General features: G+C 40.6%; 1 protein-coding gene across 1 annotated transcript in view; it reads right to left on the bottom strand.

Annotated features, from left to right (window-relative positions):
* The window catches only part of ern2 (endoplasmic reticulum to nucleus signaling 2), a 124,218-nt gene that overhangs the window by 27,760 nt on the left and 69,964 nt on the right, over positions 1–26,494 (bottom strand). Inside the window, exons 11-15 of the mRNA XM_060840737.1 lie at positions 23,268–23,386; positions 14,755–14,940; positions 13,981–14,245; positions 10,906–10,996; positions 6,401–6,590 (exon numbers count right to left, since the gene is read on the bottom strand). Coding sequence (XP_060696720.1) covers positions 6,401–6,590; positions 10,906–10,996; positions 13,981–14,245; positions 14,755–14,940; positions 23,268–23,386 — 851 coding nt within the window. The remainder of the gene's footprint in view (positions 1–6,400; positions 6,591–10,905; positions 10,997–13,980; positions 14,246–14,754; positions 14,941–23,267; positions 23,387–26,494) is intronic.

Here is a 26,494-nt window from a genome sequence, read left to right as displayed (position 1 = left end):
TTAACCAGAGCTTGTGGGCAGGTAGCTTCAGAAACCCAAAGAGAAAAATCAAGGCACATTAATGGATAAAACCAAATGGGAAGGGACAGTGAGTTAAAAAAAAATTGTACATCAGTGAACAATGTCATTGTAGGGAATAGAATTAAAGTTCTTTATCTGAATACATGAACTTCTGCGATATTATAGATGAACCGCAGGCAAAAATAGAGGAAAGTGATTTACATCTAATTGCTATTTCAGAAATATAGTTACAAGATGATCAAGGTTGGGAAAAAAATATTCCAAGGAATACAATATTCCAAAAGACAGAGAGAAGGACAAAGGAGAAGGAGTAGTGCTGATGGTAAAGGATTACAAAAGAGAATTCCTGAGAAAAAAAATCTGGCATCAGACTATGAAAAAATAGAATCAGTATAGGTAGAAATTAGAAGTAGCAATAGTCAGAAATCACTGATATAAGTGGTATATTGCACCATCACTCCAAAAACGGTTATACCACTGGATAGAACATTAAACCAGAAATCACTGGACTTCTAAAAAAGGCACTGTAATAATTAACTTTTTGAAGTATTGTACAATTAGATTGAAAAGGGAAGTCAAGAAGATGTGGGTTGTTGAATGTTTTTGTGACTGTTTCTTGGAGCAATACATTGTGGAACTGACTCAGGATGAAGCCATGTTGGATCTAGAATTGTGCAATGAAGCAGGGTTAATTATTAATGTCATAATAAAAGATTCAGTGGGAAAGTGATCATAACACTTAAATTCCATGTCACCTTTGAAAGTGACATACTCCATCACATATAAGAAACTTAAATGTGAACAAAATTAATTATATAATGATAAAGGAGAGCTTAAGGTTAATTGAGAAAACAGACTAAACATTATGGCAGCAAACAAAACATTGAAAAAAGTTCAAAATGTTCAACAAAAATACATTTAATTATAAAACTCAGCAACACCCATCCAAGGTCAGTTGAAGCCTAAGATCAACCATGAATCTATTAAATGACAAAGCAAACTCAGCAGTCCAAATCATCTAACTCTGTTCATATTTCACGTATTCTACACTATTCTATCAAACATTCAAAGACACATATGTTGGTGGGTATATAGTATAACGTTCTCTACACCGTGCCATCAAATATTTCCAGGACAAATAGAAAACAGCTTAGCACAGAGTAAAGATGCCAATACAATATCCCATCGAACACTTGTAAGATTGGCATAGGTTCATTCTCACCAACTGTCCCCTGTTTGAAGATGACACCTATGCAGAACTCTTTTACTCTCCCGGTAAAGGACTATCACTTCTAGTCAGAAGTGCCTGGGCAACCAGGCATGACCTGCTCCAGAGACAGCAGCAGGTGGGGTGTTTGATTGGGGCAGTACACTTGTCACACCAAAACACGGGTGTCTTAAAGTGAGCTTGGGGAATTCAGACAGTTCCAATGGAGCAGATGGGCAAAAGCTCACTTGATCTTGATTTTCACTACGAGTATAGACCGTGAAAGTGGGGCCTCACGATCAGAGTTGTGCATTTCTGCCACAGGTCTTCATGTGGGGAACAGACAATTCTCAATTCTTTGATCTTTGGGCACATGAAGCAGGATATATCATGAGACAAAAGGATTCTGAGTTCAGCATTTGGTACCTTTCTCCCCTGCTCTGCCACCACTCTACCTCAGAATTAGGTCATTGGGACCTAAAGTGTGATTCAGCTTGATGGACATGTTGTCATTTTGAATACTTGGTAATAAAAAAAAACACCCTGTCAATGTTTCAAGGAAAGCTTCAAGGTGTCTTAAAAGCATTTTCTTTCTCTTCCCTGGAATATGGGCCATTTGAAAGTTGAATAAACAAGATTTGGTGGGGGAGACACTTATCAACCATTAGGTCAGTCTCCAGTCCATCAAAGTTGATTTTTCAAGTTTTGCCTGAATATTTTTGCAGCTGTCAGCCACTGGTATACTCGCAGTTGTTTTTGATGGTCATCTCAGTGAATCCAGAGGATGCTTGAGACACTAACGATAGAACTTCTCTAGCAGTCTCACTTGTCAATGATAAATCCAGTATTCAGTTCCTCAAAGATTGACTGTCTATACTTTAGACTGTCTAGATGGAAAACTCTTTTATCTTAGTTGCCTCTGTGTCAAAACTAAACTGACCACCAGAGTTTGTATAAAACTCGGCATCACATCTGCAAGCCACTCTTGATTTCTTTAATAGTGCATACAAGAAAATTGGTTTGCCCTAGAAATCTGGCAAAACAAAATTTTTGTCAATGCTACACAGTCAGCCAAATATTCCATCTCTTATAAACGCTGAAGGAGAGATTCTGCAATTCTTTGAGCACTTCCCATATCTTTTCTCAAACAGCCACCACTAATGCGGAGATTCAACTTTTATCAGTTATGCCAATTCAGCCTTCTACAAACGACAGCAGTGAGCATTTGACAATGAAGATCTCGGGAAGACAACAGAACTTACTGTGTGCATAAAAATTAGAAGCAGAAGTAGAGCATTCAGTCCTTCAAGTGTGTTTCACCATTTGATAAGATCAAGGCTAATCGCTTTGTGTTTCAAATTCTGATCTATTCTCTATTCCTTTCCAAACAAAGATCTATCTTTGCCTGAAAACATTCATGTACCAACCTCATCTACCTTCTGAGATATGAGTGTTCCAAAATTGCACAATCCCCTGAGAGAAAAAAATTCCCTTCATTACAGTCCCAGAAGGATGACTCCTGATTTAAAAGTATCCTCTGGTTCTGGATGCACTCAGAACTTTCAACGCTCACATTGTCAAGACTGATCAGTACAGGGGTATCTTACAAGTTTGAATCAATCAGCTTTCATTTGTTCACTGACCTTTGAATTGTCCTTTTAACTCAAATGTAAACAAGCCCAGCCTGTGCAATATTTCCTCATAAGACAACCAGCTCATTCCAGGTATCAATCTAGTAAATATTGTCTGAACTAAGAGAAAGTGAGGACTGCAGATGCTGGAGACCAGAGTTGAGAAGTGTGTTGCTGGAAAAACACAGTAGGCCAGGCAACATCCGAGGAGCAGGGGAATCGACGTTTCGGGCAGAAGCCCTTCTTTAGGAATGAGGCTGCTGTGCCAAGCGGGCTGAGATAAAAGGTAGGGGGGAGGGAATTTGGGGAGGGGTGCTGGGAATACGATAGGTGGAAGGAGGTCAGGGTGAGGGTGATAGGCCGGAGAGGGGGTGAGGGCGGAGAGGTCGGGTAGAAGATTGCAGGTCAAGGGGACGGTGCTGAATCCGTGAGGTGGGACTGAGGTAAGGTGTGGGGAGGGGAAATGGGGAAGCTGGAGAAATCTACATTCATCCCGTGTGGTTGGAGGGTTCCTAGGTGGAAGATGAGGCACTCTTCCTCCAGGAGTCATGCGGTGGAGGACGCCAAGGAGCTGCATGTCCTTGGTGGAGTGGAAGGTGGAGTTAAAGTGTTCCGCCACAGGGCGGTTGCAGGTGTCCCAGAGGTGTTCCCTGAAACGTTCCGCAAGTAGGCGGCCTGTCTCCCCAATGTAGAGGAGACCACATCGGGTGCAGCAGATACAGTAAATGATGTGTGTGGAGGTGCAGGTGAATTTGCGACGGATATGGAAGGATCCACTGGGGCCTTGGAGGGAGGTGAGGGGGGAGGTGTGGATGCAAGCTTTGCACTTCTTGCGGTTGCAGGGGAAGGTGCCGGGAGTGGAGGTTGCGTTGGTGGGGGGTGTGGACCTGACGAGGGAGTCGCGGAGAGAGGGTCTCTCCGGAAGGTTGATAGGGGTGGGGAAGGAAATATATCCCTGGTGGTGGGGTCTATTTGGAGATGGCGGAAATGGCAGAGGATGATACGATGTATCCGGAGGTTGGTAGGGTGCAAGGTGAGGACCAGTGGGGTTCGGTCCTGGTGGAGAGCATCGTCGACCACATTGGAAGGGAAATTGCGGTCATTGAAGAAGGAGGCCATTTGGGTTGTTCGGTAGTGCAACTGGTTCTCCTGGGAGCAGATGCGGCGGAGGCGAAGGAATTGGGGATATGGGATGGTGATTTTACAGGGGGCAGGGTAGGAGGAGGTGTAATCTAGGTAGCTGTGGGAGTCGGTCGGTTTGTAGGAAATGTCTGTGTTGAGTCGGTGGCCTGAGATAGAAATGGAGAGGTCTAGGAAGGGGAGGGAGGAGTCTGAGATGGTCCAGGTAAACTTGAGGTCGGGGTGGAAGATGTTAGTAAACTGGATGAACTGTTCAACCTCCTCGTAGGAGCACGAGCTAGCGCCAATACAATCACCAATGTAGCAGAGGAAAAGGTGGGGGTGGTGCCAGTGTAGCTGCAGAAGATGGACTGTTCCACATATCTGACGAAGAGACAGGCATAGCTGGGGCCCATGCGGGTGCCCATGGCTTCTCCATTGATTTGGAGGAAGTGGGAGGATTGGAAGGAGAAGTTGTTAAGAATGAGGACCAGTTCAGTCAGTCGAAGGAGGGTGTCAGTGGAAGGGTACTGGTTGGGTTGGCGGGAGAGGAAGAAGCGGAGCGCTTGGAGGCCTTCGTGATGGCAGATGAAAGTGTAGAGGGACTGGTTGTCCATCGTGAAGATAACACGTTGGGGGCCTGGGAAGCGAAAATCATGGAGAAGGTGGAGGGCGTGGGTGGTGTCCCGAATGCAGGTGGGGAGTTCTTGGATTAAGGGGACAGGACAGTGTCGAGGTATGCAGAGATGAGTTCGGTAGGGCAGGAGCAGGCTGAGACAATGGGTTGGCCAGGGCAGTCGGGTTTGTGGATTTTGGGCAGGAGGTAGAAATGGGCAGTGTGGGGTTGTGGGACTCTGAGGTTGGAGGCGGTGGATGGGAGATCTCATGAGGTGATGAGGTTATGGATGGTCTGGGAGATGATGGCTTGGTGGTGGGAGGTGGGGTCATGGTCAAGGGGGCAGTAGGAGAAGACCCTGGCCACATGACGCCTGGAGGAAGAGTGCCTCATCATTCACCTAGGAACCCTCCAACCACACGGGATGAATGGAGATTTCTCCAGCTTCCTCATTTTCCCTCCCCCCACCTTATCTCAGTCCCAACCCCCGGATTCAGTACCGCCCTCTTGACCTGCAATCTTCTTCCCAACCTCTCCGCCCCCACCCCCTCTACGGCCTATCACCCTCACCTCCTTCCACCTATCGTATTCCCAGCGCCCCTCTCCCAAACTCCCTCTCCCCTACCTTTTATCTCAGCTCGATTGGCGCACCAGCCTCATTCCTGAAGAAGGGCTGATGCCCAAAACGTTGATTCTCCTGCTTCTCGGATGCTGCCTGGCCTGCTGTGTTTTTCCAGCACCACACTTCTCAACATCTTCTGAACTGCCTACAATGCATTTATACGTAGGCACGCCCTAGGTAGTGAATGGTTCTGGTCTGGAGTCTGTGTATAAGTCAAGTTGTATGCTTGTTGGAACACAGGCCAGGACATTGGGTTTTTAAAATTATACTCCTGTATGGGAACATGTTTGCAAGTACTACATTTGTAAATCAGGGACCCCTTTTCCTCTTTAAATAGAGAGTATATGGTGTCATCAATGCCATGTATAACAGAAGCGTAATATGCTTACTTTTATGTTGAGTTCCTCTTGTACTAAATGATAGTATCCCATTAGTTTCCCTAATGATTTGCTGTACTTGCATATTAACCTTCTGTGACATGAACTGGAATAACAAGATCAATCTGCACCTCAGAATGTGCTGTCATTCACTATTTAAATAATTCTCTGCTTTTGTATCCTTCATGCCAAAGTGAATAACTTCACATTTTCCCATGTTATATTCCACATGCCAAAAGTTCGCTAACTCACTCAATTCATCTATAGCAACCTGCATCCTTGTTATATCATCTTCACAATATACTTACCTATCTATATCTGTGTCAATTGCTGGCACTACACTCTTGCGCTGAAGTGAGACCCGGACTGTGTGAACTGGAATGAGTGCAAGCTGGACACAAAGTAAAGTAGTTCCTTGAAAAAAAAACGTGCACGATCCTACTTATAAAAGTCTATATTAATCTGTTCTTTCATCAGAAACCATGAACCCATTGCAGCTATTTACTTCAGGCAAAATAATTCATAACTCTGGTTATCCTCTGCATGAAGAAGAAACTCCAGATTTCCTGGAGTTAAATTAAACAATAATTTCCTTTTTTGCAAAGTACTTCCACTGCTATTTCAAACTTTGATTAAATGTACAACTTGCCCAGATCCAAACTAGCAGTTTCCTACCTAATTTCAGAAACATCAACTGGATCACTTAATAATTCTCCAAGACAGTGAAACTTTAACTAACTGGGGTGTATCCTTTGATAGAGAGTAAGAAGAATCACTAAATCATTAAACAGAAAGCTCCTGACTCACCTCCTGCAGTGTGGTACTGCAAAGTTCAATAGCGATATAGTAGAACTGTTTGTCTCTTTCAGTACAGAAATAACGTATGACATTGGGGTGCTCATCAGATTCACGAAGGAGCTGAACTTCACGGTCGGCAAAATTGAAACATTCAGGGAGAATCCTTTTCACTGCAACATTTCGATTATCAAAGCTGCCTCTGGGTTATGAATAGGAAATCAGTTACCAACACAAACAAAATCTTGTGCTTACAGCCCCCGCAGTGTAGCAAACTATCCCGAGGCACATCAACGAAGAATTATCAAACAAAATTTGATATTGAACCACATAAGGAAATGTTATGTCAAATCATAAAATGTGTAATTGAAGAAATAAATTTCAAGGAGTGTCTGGAAGAGAGTTGGAGATGTTTAGGGAGCAAAATTCCAGAGTTTAGGATTGCTGTAGGAACAGTCTCCAGTAATGGACAATTAAAATTGGGGATGCTGAACAGGCTACGTTTGAAGGAATGAAGATATGTTGGTTGTGAGCTGAAAGCAATTACAGAGATGAGGAAGGATGAGGCAATGTAGGAATTTGAAAACAAGGAGAAAAGATTATATTCAGAATGTAGTTTGGTAAAAATAGAGACGATAGGCAAATGGGATGTGGTAGAATTTAGGATGTGGACAGCAATTTTGAATAACTTCAAGTTGATGGAGGGTGGAACAGATAAATATGAGAGGTTATAAAAACAAAACATTTTTTAAAATACTAGCAAATCTGAGTTTGAATAAAAACAGGTAAATGTCTCAAGCTGAGACCATGCAGCTCAAGTCTTTGAATATATTGATGTTAGAAAGCCTTTCTTCACACAAATTGTGGAACCCAAATTATTTTCCCCAAAAGGGTGGAGAATTAATTGAGATAAGGTTATTGAGGATTATGGAACGAAGGTAGATTAGACTTTTTTTAGACTTACAGTGTGGAAACAGGCCCTTCGGCCCAACAAGTCCACACCGACCCGCCGAAGCGCAACCCACCCATACCCCTACATTTACCCCTTACCTAACACTACGGGCAATTTAGCATGGCCAATTCACCTGACCCGCACATCTTTGGACTGTGGGAGGAAACCGGAGCACCCGGAGGAAACCCACGCAGACACGGGGAGAACGTGCAAACTCCACACAGTCAGTCGCCTGAGTCGGGAATTGAACCCGGGTCTACAGGCGCTGTGAGGCAGCAGTGCTAACCACTGTGCCACCGTGCCGCCCAGGTAGTTAGATGAATTAAGATATAGCTAAATTACAGGAACATTGTAGCAGAGGTTTGCCATTAAGCCATTGGGTTTGCTCATCTATTTTGAAATCACTCCACACTATTCGCTTAACCTTTCGTGCTGTTAATATCTAGAAATCTATTGATTTCTATCTTAGGTACGCACAATGGTTGAATTTCCATTGGCCTCTAGTATAAAGAATTCCAAAGATTTAACATTTTCCAGGTGGAGTAATTCTTGCTCATCTCAATAAACTACTTATTCTGAGACAATGCCCTCTGGATCTATATTCTTCGTTCATTGCAATTCCTTACAACCCTTAACTCCTTGGTATTTCAAAAATCTATCTACTTCCTCTTTTAAAATGTTCAGTGATCTAGCCTCCACTTCCCAATGTTTAAATTCTGAACAGTAAAGATCAAATTTCATGTGCCTTCTTAATTACTTAATGCATCTGCATGTTAACTTTTTGTGTTTCATGCTCAAGAACATACAGATCCCTCAGTGCTGCATTTTGGAGCCTCTTTCCATTTAAATAATAGTCTGCCTTTTGATTCTTCCTATTAAAGTGCATGATCTCGTATTTTCTTACATTAAACTTATTTACCAAGTTTTTGTCCAATCACTCAACCTATCTATATTCTCTTGCAGATTCCCTATGTCCTCATCACAACATATCTTCTCACTAATTTTGTATCATCAGCAAATTCAGATACATTATACTCTGCCACTCTACTACAAGTAATTAATACCAATCATTAATAGTTGAGATTCCAAGACTGGTTCTTGTGGCTCTCCACATCTTTACAACCTGAAAAAGACTCATTAATCCCGACTCTGTCGTCTGTGTGTCAACCAATTTTCAGTCCATGTAATTACATTACCCCAATACCATGAGATTTTATCTTGTGCAATAACCTTTTATGTGGCACCTTATCAAATGCCCTTTGGAAATTCAAATACACGACATCTCCTAATCAACTCAATTTGTTAAACATTCAAGGATCTCTGGCAAATTTGTCAAACATGATTTCCATTTCACAAAACCCAATTTGACTATGTTTAATTGCATTAAGCTTTTCTGCTATTTCTTCCTTAATAACTGACTTCAGCATTTTCTCAATGACAAATATTAGGCTAACTGACATGCAGTTTCAAGCTTGCTATCCTTCTCCCTTCGTGAGCAGGGGTGTCATATGAATGGTTTTCCAATTCACTGGAACCTTCCCAGAGTTCAATGAATTTTGAAATATTTCAACTAAAGCCTCCACTATCTCTACAGCTATTTTCTTTAAAATCCTACAATGTAGGCCATCGGATCATGGTGACTTGTTTGTCTTTATTTCCATGATTTTGCCAAATACTTTGTCCTTTATAAAAGAGAACTTTACAAGATTTCCCTCTCCCCTCTCCAATCTCCCCAACCGCATCTCACCCAAACATCTTGCAAATCTGATATCACTAGATTGTTAACAGGACCCTCCACTGTGAATAATGACACAAAATAACGGGTTCAATTATCTGCTATTTTCTATTCTCCATTATCAATTCCACAGACACATCCTGCAAAAGTCAAACTCATTTTAACTGCTCTCTTATTTTCATATACTCGTGGAAGCTCTTGCTGTTTGCTCTTATATTTCTGCCAATTTAATTTCAAAATCATTTTTCTCCCTTTTTATTAGTTTTTTAGTCATTCACTGAAGGTTCCAAAAAGAAAATTCCTAACCTTTAGCTCTCCCACATGTTTTTTTCTCCTTTGTGTGCCTTAGTTTTTGACTGGATACTCTCCTTGACTGCCTTTGTTAACACAAATTGGTTCATCCTTATTGCATGCTTCTTTTTGACTGGATTAAATTTTTGTTGAGTTTTATGAAATATCTGCTCATCTACTAACATTCTCCTTTATCTATTTTCCCAATCTGCTTTAGACAAATCTGTTTTCGTAGCTTTATAATTGCCCTTACTTAAGTTAAAAAACACTGGTTTGAGATCCAAGTTGCTTACTTGATATTGAATTTGAAGTTCTACCATGTTGTGATCACTACACCTTAGAGGATCCTACAAAATCTCTGATTAAACCAACCTCATTATGTATTATTGGTGATAAATAGCCCATTCCTGGACAGTTTCTACAATGTACCGATCTTAGAAACAATGCCTAATGCATTCTCCAAATTCATTCTCCATGTTATCCTTGCCAAACGATTTATCCAGTCAATATGGAGATTAAAATCACTCGTGATAACTATCGTGTCCATTTTACACATCTCCATTATTTCCTAATTTATACCTTGTCTTGCAGTCAGGCAACACTTCAAATGTCAATAGACAACTTCTACCCATGACTTATTTCCTTTGCTATTTCTTTCACTCAAACTGATTCCACACCACAATTTATTGCACCTATATCACAACTCAGCACTGCACTGAAAGCTCTTTATTAACAAAGCTATTTGACCCCCTTTCCATTTTGCAAGTTCTTCATCCTGCAACCATGTCTGTGTTAGCCATCAAGTCATTTAAATGTATTTCTATTTGTGTTGTTATCTTATCTATCTTATTACAAAGATAGTCCAATAAAGAACCTTAATCTCTGACTTTTTAAACATTGTTGCATGTGCTGATTGTAATTTTTGCTGCACTCTTCTGCTTGTATTTTCTGACTCTTTCAATCACACTGCCCATCTACAACCCTAGTGATAAAATTCACCAGAACACTGGGCCCAGCATCATTCAAATGAAGCCTGTCCCAACAAAACAGCTCTCCCTTTCCATAGAGCTGGTATATGTGCCTAATGAATCAGAACCTTTTTCTCCCATAGTAGTTAGTCGTGGTTTAGTTAAATAGCACAACAATCTAAAGGAATCGAATGGCTATCCCAAGTTGCCTTCCAAGCCTCAACAAATATCATATTGTGAAATTACCTGGCAGGTACTCCAAGAGAATGACCTTGGAATGATTTTTCACTCATACTGAGTTGGGGAGAATTTGATCTCCACTTGGCAATTGAAGCTCAATGCATCACAGCTTAAACTTGTGTACTAGCCCAAGCAGTGAAGCGTGTTCGTGCTCTTATGCATATGCCAAAACAATCACCCTTTTAAATTCTTGATTGTTAAGTTCACTGCAACTAGGACCTGTAACTTTAATACTATAATCCAGGACACATTCTGAATAACACTTGTTGCTTTTTGATCCATTACTGGCTGTAAATGAAGTGACAATCATCCAGGGTTTTCCTTGCCTTACCGGAATACAAATGTTCCCTCAGCTCCATGACCCAGCACGCCTTTTGGGTTGAAGGAAATCTTTCCTACAGTAACCAAATTGGTTCCATTATCTAGATGAACGGGAACACAGAACTCCATTAATCTTTCAAGCAGGACCATTTATCAGTTTAAGTTCGTTGTTACAAATATTTTTGGGCAAGGTATAAAAAGAGGGAGTGTGTTCAATATTATTAAACATTGAGATTTCCGCTGCTCACTTAAACACTACGTTCGAGAACATATCAATTGAATAGTTTCCAATAAAGTAGAATTGTAATCAGCTTGTTTGATAAAAGCTAAAGAATAATTCAGTTTTTAAAAAGAAATATTTAAACCATGGGAAACTCAAGATAAAGAGACAGAATTCAAGTACACAGAGAAGAAAGATGCTCATTTTGTGAAATCTAAAAGTATATTTTAAGGAAGATGCCAGAGACGTAGAGACAAAAAAACTCTCAAGTTTCAGGTTTACATTAAACTCCTGGAATATAATGAGTAAATATTCTGAAAGCAACACAATTAAAATCATGGGCTGAATTTTTCTGTCTTCATGTGGGCCCAAATTGATTTAAAAATAGGCCTGAACTGATATGGATTCCCACTGCCATTACCGGCGCTGGTAAGTTTCAATAGCTCAGGTAAAGGGTGCTTTGCAAACTTGCACACAGCTGTCCCTTCATTGCTGGTTCCATTGCATTTCAGACCAATCACAACTTTAATGGAGTTAGACTGATTTTGAAAAATAATATGTTTTATACCAGGATAAAGATGTTATGAGACATCAGGTTCATCCTGATTTAGAAATGAGGATCATATGAAAGGTAAATCCAAAAGTTGCTGCATCATAAGTTATATGTTTACAATACAGTGAGTGATGATAAGGGCCTGTTTTGAAAAAATCATTAAATAATCAGGTAGTCAATTCTGACAATCTAGTATGTTGTTAAGGAAATGAACAACATCGTGCAAGTGAAAAGTCTTTGGCTGAATTTGAATACATTATTCGCTCAGAAAAAGATATTTTCCATTGAGCAAAAGGAAAATTCAGATGACAGTGAAATGTCCCACAGTTTTTGTGCTTTCCTTGAAGATCACCTCAGCCCCCAGTGTGGCTGTTCAAGAGCCTGGACAGATGTCTGAGATTCTGGCTGTCTACATAGGCTGGGAATGTTGTAAATTCCATCTGTAGGTGGTGCTAAGAGCACGTAGAACAAAGATGCCTTCAATGTAATTATGAAGCAACAAAAGCAGCAAACCAGAAGGATAGCAATACTAAAAACTTCAGCCAGAAGTGTGATCCAGAAACTTGGAGACGCAGGTAAAGGCTGAGGCTGATGGAGAAGAGCTTTCCCTTCACAGCAGTATCCCGTCAGGCACTGCTCCTTCACTCCACTAATTCTGTTGCCTATCTTCCCTCTGTCTGTTGTGCTCCCTGGGAGGGACCCTTCCTAGAGCCAATAAGTTGTGCTCAGGGACCAGGCTGCCGCAGTGTCTTGTCCTCTGTTCATGCTGCTCCACTTGTGACCACCCACTCAGGTTACAGGCACATAGCAGCATCCAGGTGAGCACAGCAAAATAGTAGCAGCTAAGGAAACATAGCCGGGATCTGAAGCTCTGCTTTATCAGCTCCAGACTCCATCGCTGCCTTCCCCGAGCCTTTCCCGGCCTTTTCTGCTGCCAAATCCCTTAAGCTATAGCTTCTGACTCCACCTTGGTCTTATACACCTCCCCAGTCATCCTCATCCAGCCAAATGCTCATTCACATTGCCATTCTGCATTCTGGTTTATCACTGAGGTCTTCAAAAGTTTGAACACATTCAGCTCAGAATGGGTTTTGGACACAGTTATTCAATGGAATCTCATCATGAATGCTTTGTTGAGTTCCAAATCTACTAACAAATTTACTCAGCATGGGCTATTGACACTACTATTGAATGTGAACTTTATTATTTTGGAAACCTAAGAAATGACAGCAGAAATAGGTTATTCAACCCATTGAGCCCGCTTCCCCAATTTCAAGGAAATCACAGCTGATCTTCGACCTCAACATCATTTTGATGCAGTATCCCTATATTCCTTAGATTTTTAACACATAAGAATCAATCTTTGTCCAGAACATTTCAATGACTAATCTATCACAGTCCCCTGGAGCAGAAAACACCAAAGATTCATCACCAAAGTGAAGAAATCTTGTCAAACCTCAATCCTAAACGTCACTTCACTTGTTCTGAAACTGAGTCCCCTGACCTTAGACATAGTGGCCAGAGAAAATATCCCGCTTGTATCAACTCGATTGTACTCTAAGCAAGTTACTTGTTAAATCATCTCTCATTCTTCTAAACTGAGAGAATAAAGTCCCAGATCAAACCTTGTACAATCCCTCCATTCCTCCATGCTTGGTGAACATTATTGCATGCACTCTATGAGGAGTATATAATTCCTTAGTAAGGAGACAAAAATTGCGTACATTATTCCAGATATGTTCTTACCTACACTCTATGTTTTAGGCTTGTTCAGAGGGAGGCAGCAGGATAAACAAAATAATAAACAGAAATGTGAATTAAATCAGAGACAGAATCAGGCTAGAACACTCTTATCAACTTTCAATGCCTGGGTTGATATACATGTGAAGAAAAGAAGGCAAACAGACAGATGGAAAGAGGCCGGGATGAATAATGAGAAAAAAGGCTGAACAGCTGCAATGAGAAGCAGACAAAATCAAGATTAAAGAAGACCATTGCCAAGAAATTATTGTTTGCAATATCAACATCTAAGCATGATGAGGCATTTTTCTCTTAGCTATTCTGTTGGAGACATAAAACTACTCCAACTATAAATTACTGGCATTAAAGGCAGTCAGGGATTTTAAATTAAGTTGCTTGGCATTTAACCTCAACTGTCATAGGCATTTCTACGTATAGTTTGTAACATTGCAATTCTAGAGGTTTCAGAGTTTCCAACTTATATATGATGGCACATTGTACTGTGTCACCTCAATCTTTTTCTCAAATTAAAAAGAAAATTTAAACTAGCAAAGAGAAGTTCAAATACCAACCAGTAACAATTTCATCATAGCAGGCAGTGCCATTTTGCAAATTATAGTCATGCTGTTCTGAGTATTGGCTGCTCCTATCTTGGGCTGAGGAGTTGGATTCCTGTGGATCTTTTTGGGAGACCTGAGCTGCATCTTCTGAGAATTCTGGGAAGTCTGCCCTGAGCTTACTGCCAGATTGTGGCGGCTGCTGCTGAAGCAGCTGGAATTTCTCTTCTAGATGTTGTTCCAGCTGTTGCTGCTGTAGTTTCTGCTGTTGGTGCATTTTCTGCCACAGAAAAGATGAAAGTGAAGATTAAAAACAGACAGGGAAACATTCATTATAGTACATTAGAGTGTGGAGTGATTAGATTCAGAGGTAAATTCTCATGATTAAAGTTAAAATTCTGAATCTCCTCCAATCCCACCACACTAAATAAGAGCAAAAACATTACAGCTCGAGATCAGAATAGATAATCTACCTTCCGCTCAGTTTCACTGTAGCACCAAATTAACAGACAGGATCTGGCCAATGGATGGGGGTGTCATTATTGCAATACCAGATAAATTAACACCAAGTTAACAAAGGGGAACTGTGGAGTGTGGATATTGAATGTGACATTGGGTTAATGGCCGAAGCTCAGTGAGGCAGTGTGATAATGGACTAAAGGGGTTCACCTGGGTACTGGTTTAATGGAGAAGAGCTGCATGGCAGGTAAATGTAACAATACACTAATGCACGCAAGTTGCACCAGGATAATGGACAACATAAATTGCTGCGTAATAAAAATAACTTACTTTTGGATACATAATCAGAAACACCATCCATCCTCCTACTAGCACAGTGAATATGGCCACAGTCAAGATGTCTTGATTTCCTGATTCAGGCACACTCTCACTTGCAGTCTCATGTTTTACTTCGTTGTCCATCCGATAACTTTGGTCAAATGTTTTTGATTGCGTCTGGTCAGGCTGCATCATAAACTTAAGGAAAGAAAAAAACTATTCTTTTAAAAAATTATATGTGCTTCTATGCTAAATTGTATTTTCTGATAAGGATTTGTTTTGTAATTTAGTCTGAAATATAGACTGTAGCGTTGGAACTTTTCCACCTATCAAAGAAGGCAAAAAGAGTACGGATTTACCAAATTATTTCTAAGATATATCCCAGGAGTCCAAGGTTATGACAATTAATTGTGATTCAGTTCCTATTGCCTCCAAGATCTAAATACCCTTCCAGGGGTGTGGCGCTCAAAATTTTTCATGTACATCCAATGTCATCTAACCAGGGCTTTATAATTGCTAAACATGATTTCTACCTCCTTTTGTTCTAGTCTTAACACAGAACACAGAACAGCACAGCAGAGGAACAGCCCCTTTGACTCACCATTTCTGTGCTGAACATGACACCATTCTAAACTAATCCTACCCACCTGCACATGGTCTATATCCCTCCGTCTCGTATATGTTCATATGGCTATCTAAATATCTGCTTCTACACCCTCTGTGCAAAAACAAAACCTGCCTCACTCATCTCCTTTAAACTTCTCCCTTCTACCTTAAACCTAATCCCCCCAGTATTTGAGATTGACTCTACCTGGGGGGGAAAAAAGCTCCCAACTGCCTACCCTATGATTGCCCCTCATAATTTTATAAAAATCCATCAGGTTACCCTTCACCTCTAATGTGCTAGTAAAAATAATCCAAGTTTGTCCAACCTCTCTTTACAGCTAATACACCCCAATCTAGGCAACATCCGAGTAAACCTCTTTTGCACCCTATCCAAATCTCTAAACCCTTCTTAAGGCAACCAGAAATGCACACGGTACTCCAAATGTGACCGAACTTGAAGTCTTATAAAGCTGCACACGTCTTGCCACTTTTAAGCTCAGCGTTTCGCCCGATGACGGCATGCACACCTTTAATACCTTATTCACTTATGCTGCTACTAAATACTTCCATATATCAAAGCTCCTAAGGGTCCCTATACTTCACTTTATACTCTTACTGTAGATATTTCTCTGCATTTGATGTCCAAAAATTCATCGCCTCACATTTGTTCGAATTAAACTCCATCTGCCACTTTTCCACACAACTTTCCACTTCATCTATATCCTGCTGCATCCTTTGACAACCTCTCTAACTATCCACAATTCCCCACAATTTTCATATTATCGCAAACTTACTGATCAGACCAGGTACATTTTCATCCAAATAATATATATATTACAAACAAAAAGCACTGTTCCTTGCATAACATTACTGATCACAGATCTCCAGTCAGAAAAATATCCCTCCACAGTTACCCTCTGTCTTCTATATCAAACCAATTTTATATCCAATTTACCAACTCATTGAGGATCCCATGTGACATAATTTTCTGGACCAGCCTACCATAAGGGACCTTGTCAAATGCTTTAGTTAAGTCCACTTAAACAACATCCATTGCACTCCCCTCAATCATCTTCGTGACTTCCTCAAAAAAGTCAATTAAATTTGTGAGACAGACCTTCCATGCACAAAGCCATGTTGACCATCCCTAATAAGTCCATTCTTTTAAAATGCGAGAAAATCCTGTCTGTAGAATCTTCTCTAATAATTTCCTTACCATTGATATAAGGCTCCCCAACTTGTAATTTCCTAGATTATTCCTGTTGCCTTTCTTAAACCGTAGAACACAATTTGGCTATTCTCCTTCTGGCACCTCACCTGTGGCTACAGAGGATACAAAGATCTCTGTTAAGGCTCCAACAATTTCCTCCCTTGCCTCCCCCAGGACCCTCAGATAGATCCCATTGAGCCCGAGGGACTTTGCTACCTTAATGTTTTTCAAAACATCCAATACCTCCTTCTTAAACCGACATGCCCTAGAATATCAACATACCCCTTCCTTATCTTAATATCATCTGTGCCCTTGGTGAGTACCGATGCAAAGTACTCATTCAGGACATCACCCACCTCCTCTGGTTTCATGCATCTACTTCCCCCTTTGTCCTTGAGTGGACCTATCTTTTCCCTAGATACCCTGTTGCTCCTAATAAATGTATAAAATGCTTTGAGACTTTTCTCAATCTTTCTTGCCAAAGACATTTCATGGCCCCTTTTAGCCCTCATAATTCCTTGTTTAAGGTCTTTTCTGCTTCCTTTGTATTCCTCAAGGGCCTTGTGATGTCAGTTTCCTAAACATTACATATGCTTTATTTTCATTTTTAACTAAACTTTGGATATCTCTTGTCATCCAAGGTTCCCAAATTTTGGCAGCCTCATCTTTTTAACCTCACAGGAACATGTTGCTCTCAAGCTCTGATCAATAGACCTTTAAAAGACTCCCACATCAAATTCAGGTTTACCTCAAACAGCCGCATCCTGTGTAACCTGGAATAGATCCCATCAGGCAATGAGGACTTAGCAACCTTAATGCTTTTCATTTTCTCCAGTTCCTGACTACAAGTGTTGTAATTAGCATTCACTCAAGGACTAGACTTATTCTTATCCATAACTATCTTAAAACTTGCAGAATTATGATTACTGTTCCCAAATCCCGCACCCCACCACTGAAACTTTAATCACCTGGCCAGGCACACTCCCCAATACATTTCTAGTATGCCCTTTGGCCTGTCTAAATACTGTTTCAAGAAACTTTCCATAGACACCGAACAAATTCTGACCTGGCACTAAGGGAGTCGAGCTCAATATTGTGAAAATTAAAATTACCCATTAGAACAATCCTGTTCTTGTTATGTCTTTCTGTGATCTGTCTACATATCTGTTCTTCTATCTCCAGCTGGCTATTGGGAGGCCCATAGTGATAGTACTCGTGTCTATTAAATTCCTGATTTCTGCCCATATGACCTCACTGGATGAGCCTATCAAGATATCCTCTCTTAGTGTGGCTGTGATATTCTCTTTGGTCAGTAATGCAACTCACCCACCCCTTTTACATCCCTCTCTATCACACCTGAAATATCTAAACCTTTGAACATCTGAGTTGCTAGTCCTGCCCTTCTCTCATCCAAGTTTCTGTAATGGCTATAATATCATAGTTCTGTGTACTAATCCAGGTTTGAAGGTCATCTGCCTTACCTGTTGCAACAAATTAAATACACTTCAGACCATCAGTCCCACCGTATTCATAACCTGGCCCTGCCTGTTCTTCCTATTAATCATACTTGATTTAACTTTTACCTTCTCCTCAATCATTTCACATGCTGATCTACTGCTCTGGTACCCACCCCTTTGCCACAGTGGTTTAAAGCCTCAGAGTAGCACTTGAAAACCTCCCTGCAAGGATATGGGTGCCCCTGTAGTTTAAATGCAACCCCTCTTCTTGTACAAGTCTCTCCTAGCCTGGAAGAGATCCCAATGATCCAGATATCTGAATCCTCTCTCTTACACCAGCTTTTTAGTTACGCATTCAACTATTTTATCTTTCTATTTCTAGTTTCATTACAACGTGACATAGGGACTCATCCCAAGACTATCCCATTTAAGAGACATTTAGACAGACACACGACGAGGCAGGGAATGGAGGGATAAGGAACATGTGCAGGGAAATGGGATTAGTTTAGAATAGCATCATGGCCAGCACAGACATGGTGAACCAAAGGGCTGTTCCTGTACTGTACTGCGTTAAGTTCAAAGTCCAACTCCCTAAATTCCTTCTCCAGGACCTCATCCCTCTTCCTGCCTATGTCGTTAGTACTAATATGGAGCACAACCTTGAGCTGCTCACCCTCCCTTTTCTGAATGTCTTGTGTCCAATTATCCAACATACTATTCTGGTGTCATATCTTTGGTCACATCTATTCATTGCCCACACAATAGAGTCCCTTATCAGTACTGTTTCCTCACTTCTTTTCTACCAACTATCTGGCTGAGCCACTCATAATGTCATTGACTTGACTCTTGTTGTTTTCCTTTAAGAAACATCTCCCCTTGTTAGAGAAGACTCTTGCACAATCTGTCTAATGTTTCTACACTGTGTGGTGGTCACCCATTCCCTTCCTGCATGTGGTCTTTAACTGCAAAGTGATCAGCTCACTATAGTTACTAAATGTGGTGATTTCAGCCTTGTGGAGTTCCACAGCAACACCAGCTGCTGCTCCAGTTCTGAAAATGGATTTCATGCAGCTGCAGTCAGAGACTGTATGCATGGTCATCCCTGAATTCGGCACTGCATAGGAGGAACACAGGAGGCTAGGAATTCTGTGGTGAGCAACTGACCTCATGACTCCCCAAAGCCTGTCTACCATGTACAAGGCACAAGTCAGGAGTGCGATGGAATACGCCCCATTTGCCTGGGTGGGTGGAGCTCCAACAACTCTGAAGAAACTTCACACCATCCATAACAAAGCAGTTTGCTTGACTGACACATCGACAAACATCCATCTTCTCCATTACCAACACTCAGAATCCACAAGATACACTGCAGAAATTCACCAAAGACCCTTAAACAACACCTTCCAAACACATGACCACTTCCATCTAGAAGGACAATGGCAGCAGATACATGGGAACACCACCACCTACAAGCTCCTCTCCAATTCACTCACCATCCTGACTTGGAAATATATCACTGTTCTTTCACTGTCGCTGGGTAAAAATTCTGAAATTTCCTCCCTAGGGGCATTGTGGAGCAACCTACAGTACGTGGACTAGTGGTTCAAGAAGGCAGCTCTCCAATAACTTCTCAAGGGCAACTAGGGTCAGACAATAAATGCTAGCCAGCCAGTAATGCTCATATCCTACGAATGAATAAAAAGCATTCCACATGGACCAGCTGCTCCACCATGACTTACCCTTAAATTACTCTCTTTAGGCTTAATTCTGCTAACAAACATTAAATATCTGCTAGGGACCTTAACTTCTTATATTTTAAACACTGATTAATCTAAGCTGAAGACCAACAACAGCTGCTGAAATACCAACCAAGCTGACTTGTTGTTCTATTTTGTAATAATGTTTGTTATATTGAGCAGAGATGATGTTTAATGTGACATTATTTTCAAGATTCAATGTGAATGGGATTTACGTTGTGCCATTATTTAAGAAAGGCTGCAAGGAAAAGGCAGAGAACTATAGACCAGTAAATCTGACATAAGTTGTTGGACCAGATTCTGACAGGCAGGATTTACATGCATTTGGAAAAGCAGGGACTGATTAGGGATAGTCAGTGTGACTTTGTGCAGTGGAAATCATGTCTCACTAACTTGATTGAGTTTTTTGACGAGTTGATCAGGAAGATAAATGAAGGAAGAATGGTAGATCTTGTCTACATAGACTTTGCAATGCCTTTGACAAGGTTCTGCATGGTTAGGTCACATAGGATCCAGGGACAGCTAATCAATTAGATTCAACATTGGCTTGATGGTCGGAGACAGAAGGTGGTGGCAGAGGGTTGTTGTTTATTCATGGTAGCATCACTGGCTAGGCCAGCATTTATTGCCCATCCCTAGTTGTACAGAGGGCAGTTAAGAGTCAACCACATTGCTATAGGTCTGAAGGCACATGTAGGTCAGACCAGGTAAGAATGGCAGTTTACTTCCCTAAAGGACATTAGTGAACCATATGGATTTTTCTGACAATTGACAATGGATTCACGGTCATCATTAGACTCTTAGTTCCAGATATTTATTGAACTCAACTACCACCATCTGCTGTGGTAGGATTCAAACCCAGGTCCCCAGAATGTTATCTGGGACAATGAATTAACAGTCCAGTGATAAATACCACTACGCCATCACCTTCCTCACATTGTTCAGACTAAAAGCCTTTGACAGTGGTTCTGGGTCCACTGTTGTTTGTCATTTATAAGTGATTTGGGTGAGAATAAAGGAGGCATGGCTAGTAAGTTTGCAAATGATACCAGAATTGGTAACGTAAAGGACAGTGAACAAGGTTATCTTAGGGTACAATGAGATCTTGATCAGCTGGGTCACTGGGCTGAAGATTGGCAGATGGAGTTTAGTTCAGATTAAAGTGAGGTGTTGCACTGTGGTAGTATAAACAGGGCAGGAGTTACAGAGTTAATGGTAGGGCCATGGGGAGTGTTGACAAACAGAGAGACCTTGTGGTGCAGGTACATAGTTCCTTGAAAGTGGCATCATAGGTAGACAAGGTGGTGGAGAAGGCACTTGGTATGCTTGCCTTCATTGATCACAGTGCTGATTATAGGTGTTAGGACGTCGTGTCATGGCTGTTCAAGACATTGATGAGGCCACTTTTGTACTGCATGCAAACTGGTCGCTCTGCCAAAGGAAGGATGTTATTAAACTGGAATGGGTGCAGAAAAGATTTACTAGGAATGTTACCGAGACTGGAGGGTTTGAGTTATAGGAGACACTTAATAAGACGGAACATAAGAAGGCTGAGGGGTGACCTTATAGAGGTTTATAAAATCATGAGAGGCGTAAATAAGATGAATAGCCAAGGTCTTTTCCCCTGAGTATGGGAGTCCAAAACTAGGTTTAAGATGAGAGGAGAAAGATTTAACGGGGATCAGAGGGTCAACTTTTTCACAGAGAGGGTGGTGCATATAGAATAAATTGTCAAAGAGATGAGTACAATTACAACGTTTAAAAGACATTTGGATAGGTACATGAATCGAAAAAGTTTTAAGAGATATGGGCTAAATGCAGGCAAATGTGCCTAGTTCAGTTTAGGAAACCTGGTCGGCATAAATGAGTTGGACTGAAGGGTTTGTTTCTGTGCTGTATGAGTCTATGACACTAGGAGTGCATGTTTGAGGTCAGGGAAGCACACCAGGAGGCAACAATAAGATCAATAGTGTAATAATAACAGGGGATTTCAATTATAGGAAGCAGATGATTGCACTAGAAAAGATGCAAAAGAAATTCACCAAGATCAGCTACAAAGAGAGACTAGACAGGTTGGGTTTGTATTCTTTAAAGTGGAGAAGGCTGAGGGTGGATCTGATCAAGGTGCACAAAATTCCTAGGGACATAAACAAGGTAGATAGGGAGAATGCTTTCCCCTTTATAAATGGGCCAATAACCAGGGATCACAGTTTTAAGGTAAGGAGCAGGAGAGTTAAAGGGGATATGATGAAAAAAAAATTTTTCACTCAAAGGATTGTGGGTATCTGGAACTCAATGCATGAAAGGGTAGTGGATGTGGGAAACCTCAAGACATTTAAGAACTATTTAGATGAGCATTTGAAACGCCATAGCATTTAAGGCTGACAGCCAAGTGCTGAACAGTTGGATTTAAATACATGGATGTTTGATGACTATCACCAGCATGATGGACCAACAAACCTCTTTGCATACTGTAAAAACTCAATGATTCTATTACAAGCCACAAGATGACAAAATATGGATTGATTTTTGAAAAGTCATTTCCTTATCAGTAGCTATGTCTCTAGGCTGATACCAGAAATGGAGGTACGGTCTTAAGAGGAGGGATTAGGTGGATTGAACAACATAGAATATAGAAGAATGTGAGGCAACCTCATTGAAACATATAAGATTCACACAGGATTTGCTGGGGAGATATGAAGAGGTTGTTTCCTTTGTGGGAGAGTCTAGGCCAAGGGGACATAATCTCAGAATAAGGGGTCATACATTTAAGACAGAGATGAAGAGGAATTTGTTCTCTCACAAGGTACTGAATGTGGCATTCTTTAATGCAGAGGGTGGTTGAGGCTAGGCTATTAACTATATTCAAGACTGAAATAGTCGGATTTTTAATTATAATATCCCTACAGTGTGGAAGCAGGTCATATGGCCCATTGAGTCCAAACCTATTCTCCGAACAGCATCCTACCCAGACTCACCTTATCCCTGTTAACCTGCTTTCTCTACTGCTATTCCACCTAAACTGCACATCCTGGACAGAATGGACAATTTAGCATTCCCAATCCACCTAACTTGCAAATCTTTGGACTGTGGGAGGAAACCAGAGTACCAGGAGAAAGCCCAAACAGATACGGGGAAAATGTGCAAACTCTACATTGATAGTTGTCTGAAGCTGGAATTAAACCCACGTCCCCAGCGCTGTGAGGCAACAGTGCTAACCACTGAACCACCCGGAATGGAATCAAGGAAAAAAGCAGGGACGTGGAATTATACAATAAGCCATGATCTCTCTGAATGGCAAAGTAGACTTGATGGGCTGAATAGCCTATTCTGCTCCTATGACTCATATCAGTGCAGGGCCAGGGTGAAAATTATGGTCATTGCAGGTGCTTTTCTTGCAATATTGGTGCCCCTTATTCTTTTTATATTTAAGAAACACAGAATGAATGGTATAAATCAGCAGTGAACAATTAAAGTGAACTGCTTGCAACATACTTCATCGAGAGTCCTGGTGTTAGTCTTTGTAGTGATGACAGTCTCTTCATTCTTCTTCAATGGATCTGGAAATGCCCTCAGAATGGTGGTATGTGCTACTGGTGGCAGCTCATGGTGACCTTCAAATAATAAAAATCAAGTTGGCTATTTGATGCTTAGAAAGAAAAAGTTTCCACCATTATTCTAAATTAAAGCTTAATATACAAGCGCACGCTATCTGTGAAGTTTTAACTGATCATTGCACATCTTAGAAATTTCAATTTATGCACTCATTGCTGCCACAAGTCCAATTCACATAATAACTCTCTGTATATATACTTAGTTTACAGAAGTCAAATTCCATTCAATCCTTTAGATATGCACCCAACTCACCATATGCTTCCAGCCCTACATCATAACCATTATATAAATGTAAAGAAAATTTTCAATATAGAAGACTTTTTGTTTTCTCAGATGAGGTGAATCAATAACCCAACCTTGTGAAAAATAGAGACTTTACAGCATCCCAAATAGATCTACTACAAAACTGAAAGCAATTATGTTTTCCTAAAAACCTTGTCTCTATGCTTTCATTCAATTCCAAGACCTCTGGCATATAATATTACATTGTGCATAATTACATTGACTAATATTTTAATGGAGGCTTTAGATAACAGGACCTGTATGAATACCTGCAGCAAATGCTTCCTGAATGAAGCTGGGAAATATCATTTTTTTAAATTATCTAATTAAAGTTTTATCACCAACGGTATTGTAGAAAGCTTTTCAGATCAATATTGTAAATTTCAATCTTAGTGATAATAAATGATAATGCAAAGGTGCATTCTTATCAAGTGATTTGAGTTTACCGTGAGAGTTCTAAGTTTCCATTATGTTGTGTGTGAAGAAATAATACCTGCTATCACTCCTGAACATTGAACCTCAATTTTTTAAGATTGGACCCTTTCTTATTCACACCCTCACCCTACCAGAGAAATAGTTGCTTTCTATTTACTCAATTGAAACATCTAATCGCTTCAAAAATATCTTGATTTGATCACCCCTTAATATTCTGGACATATGGGTTTGTAACTAAGTCTAAGTACCTATCCTCGTGATTTATCCCTTTTCATCCGGTATTCTGGTGAATTTGAGCTGTCCTCCTTTAAGGCCAATATATTTTTCCTGAAGCACTGTACCGAGATCTGAATACATGTTCAAGATGGAATCTGATCTGAGCATCTCAAACCACAGCAGAGTTTGCCAAATAGATCCCTTGCTTCCTACACTTGGGGAAGGTCTTCTCCCTGAAACTGACTTTCTCAACTGGAAGAGATCCTATAAAGACTGTAAAACTGTATTCTCTGAGAACCTGGGAACACTTTCCATTCATGATGCTATGATCACAAGAAAACCATTAACTTTTAAAAAGAAATTCAAACCTCCACAGTTCTTAATTAAAAGGACCACTTTCCGTTCTGTTTTTAATTCCACCCAAGATGACCCCAAACATACAACGATTTTGAGAGTTTTTCCATTTCTCCTGCGATCAAACCATGGTGTGCCACAACTTTCAGAAATTCACATTTCTCCTTAGTTTCCAATTTGGTACTTGTAATTCCTGAGCTCCATCTCTCTGGAGAATTCCCTTGTGGATCTCTTCCAGTAGTTTTACTAGGCGGGTCTACAATTTTAATTTCTCATTCATTTAGATCTTTAGTTGTGAGCATAGGCTCCATTCTCAATTTCTGCTAATTACTCCAATGCAGTAACACTCCTGTTTCCTAATAGCCTCTATGCTATGTTTCTAGGCTGCTATTTGATAAACCACTGTATTCTCAAGTTGAGTCTTGGCAGCTCTCTCTCTCTCTCTCCTTGCCTGTGTCTAAGAGAAGAAATACACAAAGAATCCCAAAATAAAAGGGTATAGCTCCTGCACCCTATCCTCGTGTAAGTTGATACCTGGGGCTATGTCAAATACAGATTCAAACCAACCAATCATAATTTTCAAACCTGTCCCTTTGCTCTGAAACATATTTCAATAGTTTGAAAACTTCCTTGGTTTACCATCTTCTTTTCAACCTGTCTTTGATTTGGGGAATTGTGTGATTAATGTTTTACCTCATTTAAAGCCAACTACAATCTTGCCAGACATCTTGCCTCATTTTAGAGTCAAGAACAAGGACTACCTTATTGTTTCTCATCTCTAACTTTAATCCCTTCTGGAAAAATAAAACAGCCTTTGAATACTGATTATTTAAGAGGTGTTTGACAATTTCTCAAACCCACACTTGTTTCCTTCTCAGTAGTAAGGTGGGATTCTCCTTCGCCTCACTTTCCACCCCATCAGCCCTCAAGTTCAAAGGATGATCCCTTCACCATTTCCACCACTTCCAACTTTATCTCTTTTCTCATCAGCATTCTGGAAGGACTATTCCCTTTGTGACAATCTGGTCCACTTCAATAATAACCTTGTCCCCTTTCCCACGGCATTTTCCTACTCAATTGCAGAAAGAGTATTAAGCTATTATTTTACCTACTGCATTCCCCCTCACCATCCAGGGCCTCAAACATTCCTTCCAAATGAAGCAGCGATGTAGTTGTACTTGTAGTTGTACTATATTCATTACTCTCACTGCGGTCTCCTCTACATTGTGGATTCCAAAGGAAGTCTGGGTGACTGCTTTGCAGAACACTTCCATTTAGTTTGCAAGCACGACCCCAACATTTAAGTCATTTGCAATTTTAATGCACCACCTTGCTCTCCAGCACACATTTCAGTACTCAACTTGCTGTAGTGCTCTAGTGAAGATGAACTCTTATTTAAGTAATTTTGTTTTATCCTTGCTGTAATTCAAAATAGCAATGGATTGTGGCAACAAAACACTTTTCACTGTATCTTCAAGATACACGTGATAATAAATAAATCATTCATTCATTCAGGAAAGTGTACTGCCATTGGTCAGTGTGTCATACTTTCGTTTCTTGATCAGAGGGGTTGTATGTTGGATTCTACAGCAGGAGTTTAAACTCCTCGGCTACTATTTCATTAATCTGTCTACCTTCAAAGTTAGTACCGCCCCTCCTTGATTGCTCACCATCAAGTCAGAACTCACTGGGTGCAGAAACTAGCAGTGCAAAAGAATCCAAATATTATCACTGGGGATGGGGGACATGGTGCAGGCAGTGAACTTAAGTATCTTGTTCTTTTTATTAAGAGTGCTCTACACTCAAAGATCATGAGTTTC

This window comes from Hemiscyllium ocellatum, chromosome 20, assembly GCF_020745735.1.
Source record: "Hemiscyllium ocellatum isolate sHemOce1 chromosome 20, sHemOce1.pat.X.cur, whole genome shotgun sequence".
Taxonomy (NCBI): Eukaryota; Metazoa; Chordata; class Chondrichthyes; order Orectolobiformes; family Hemiscylliidae; genus Hemiscyllium; species Hemiscyllium ocellatum.
The sequence above is the reverse complement of the archived record's forward strand: the minus strand, read 5'-3'. Positions and strand labels throughout refer to the sequence as shown.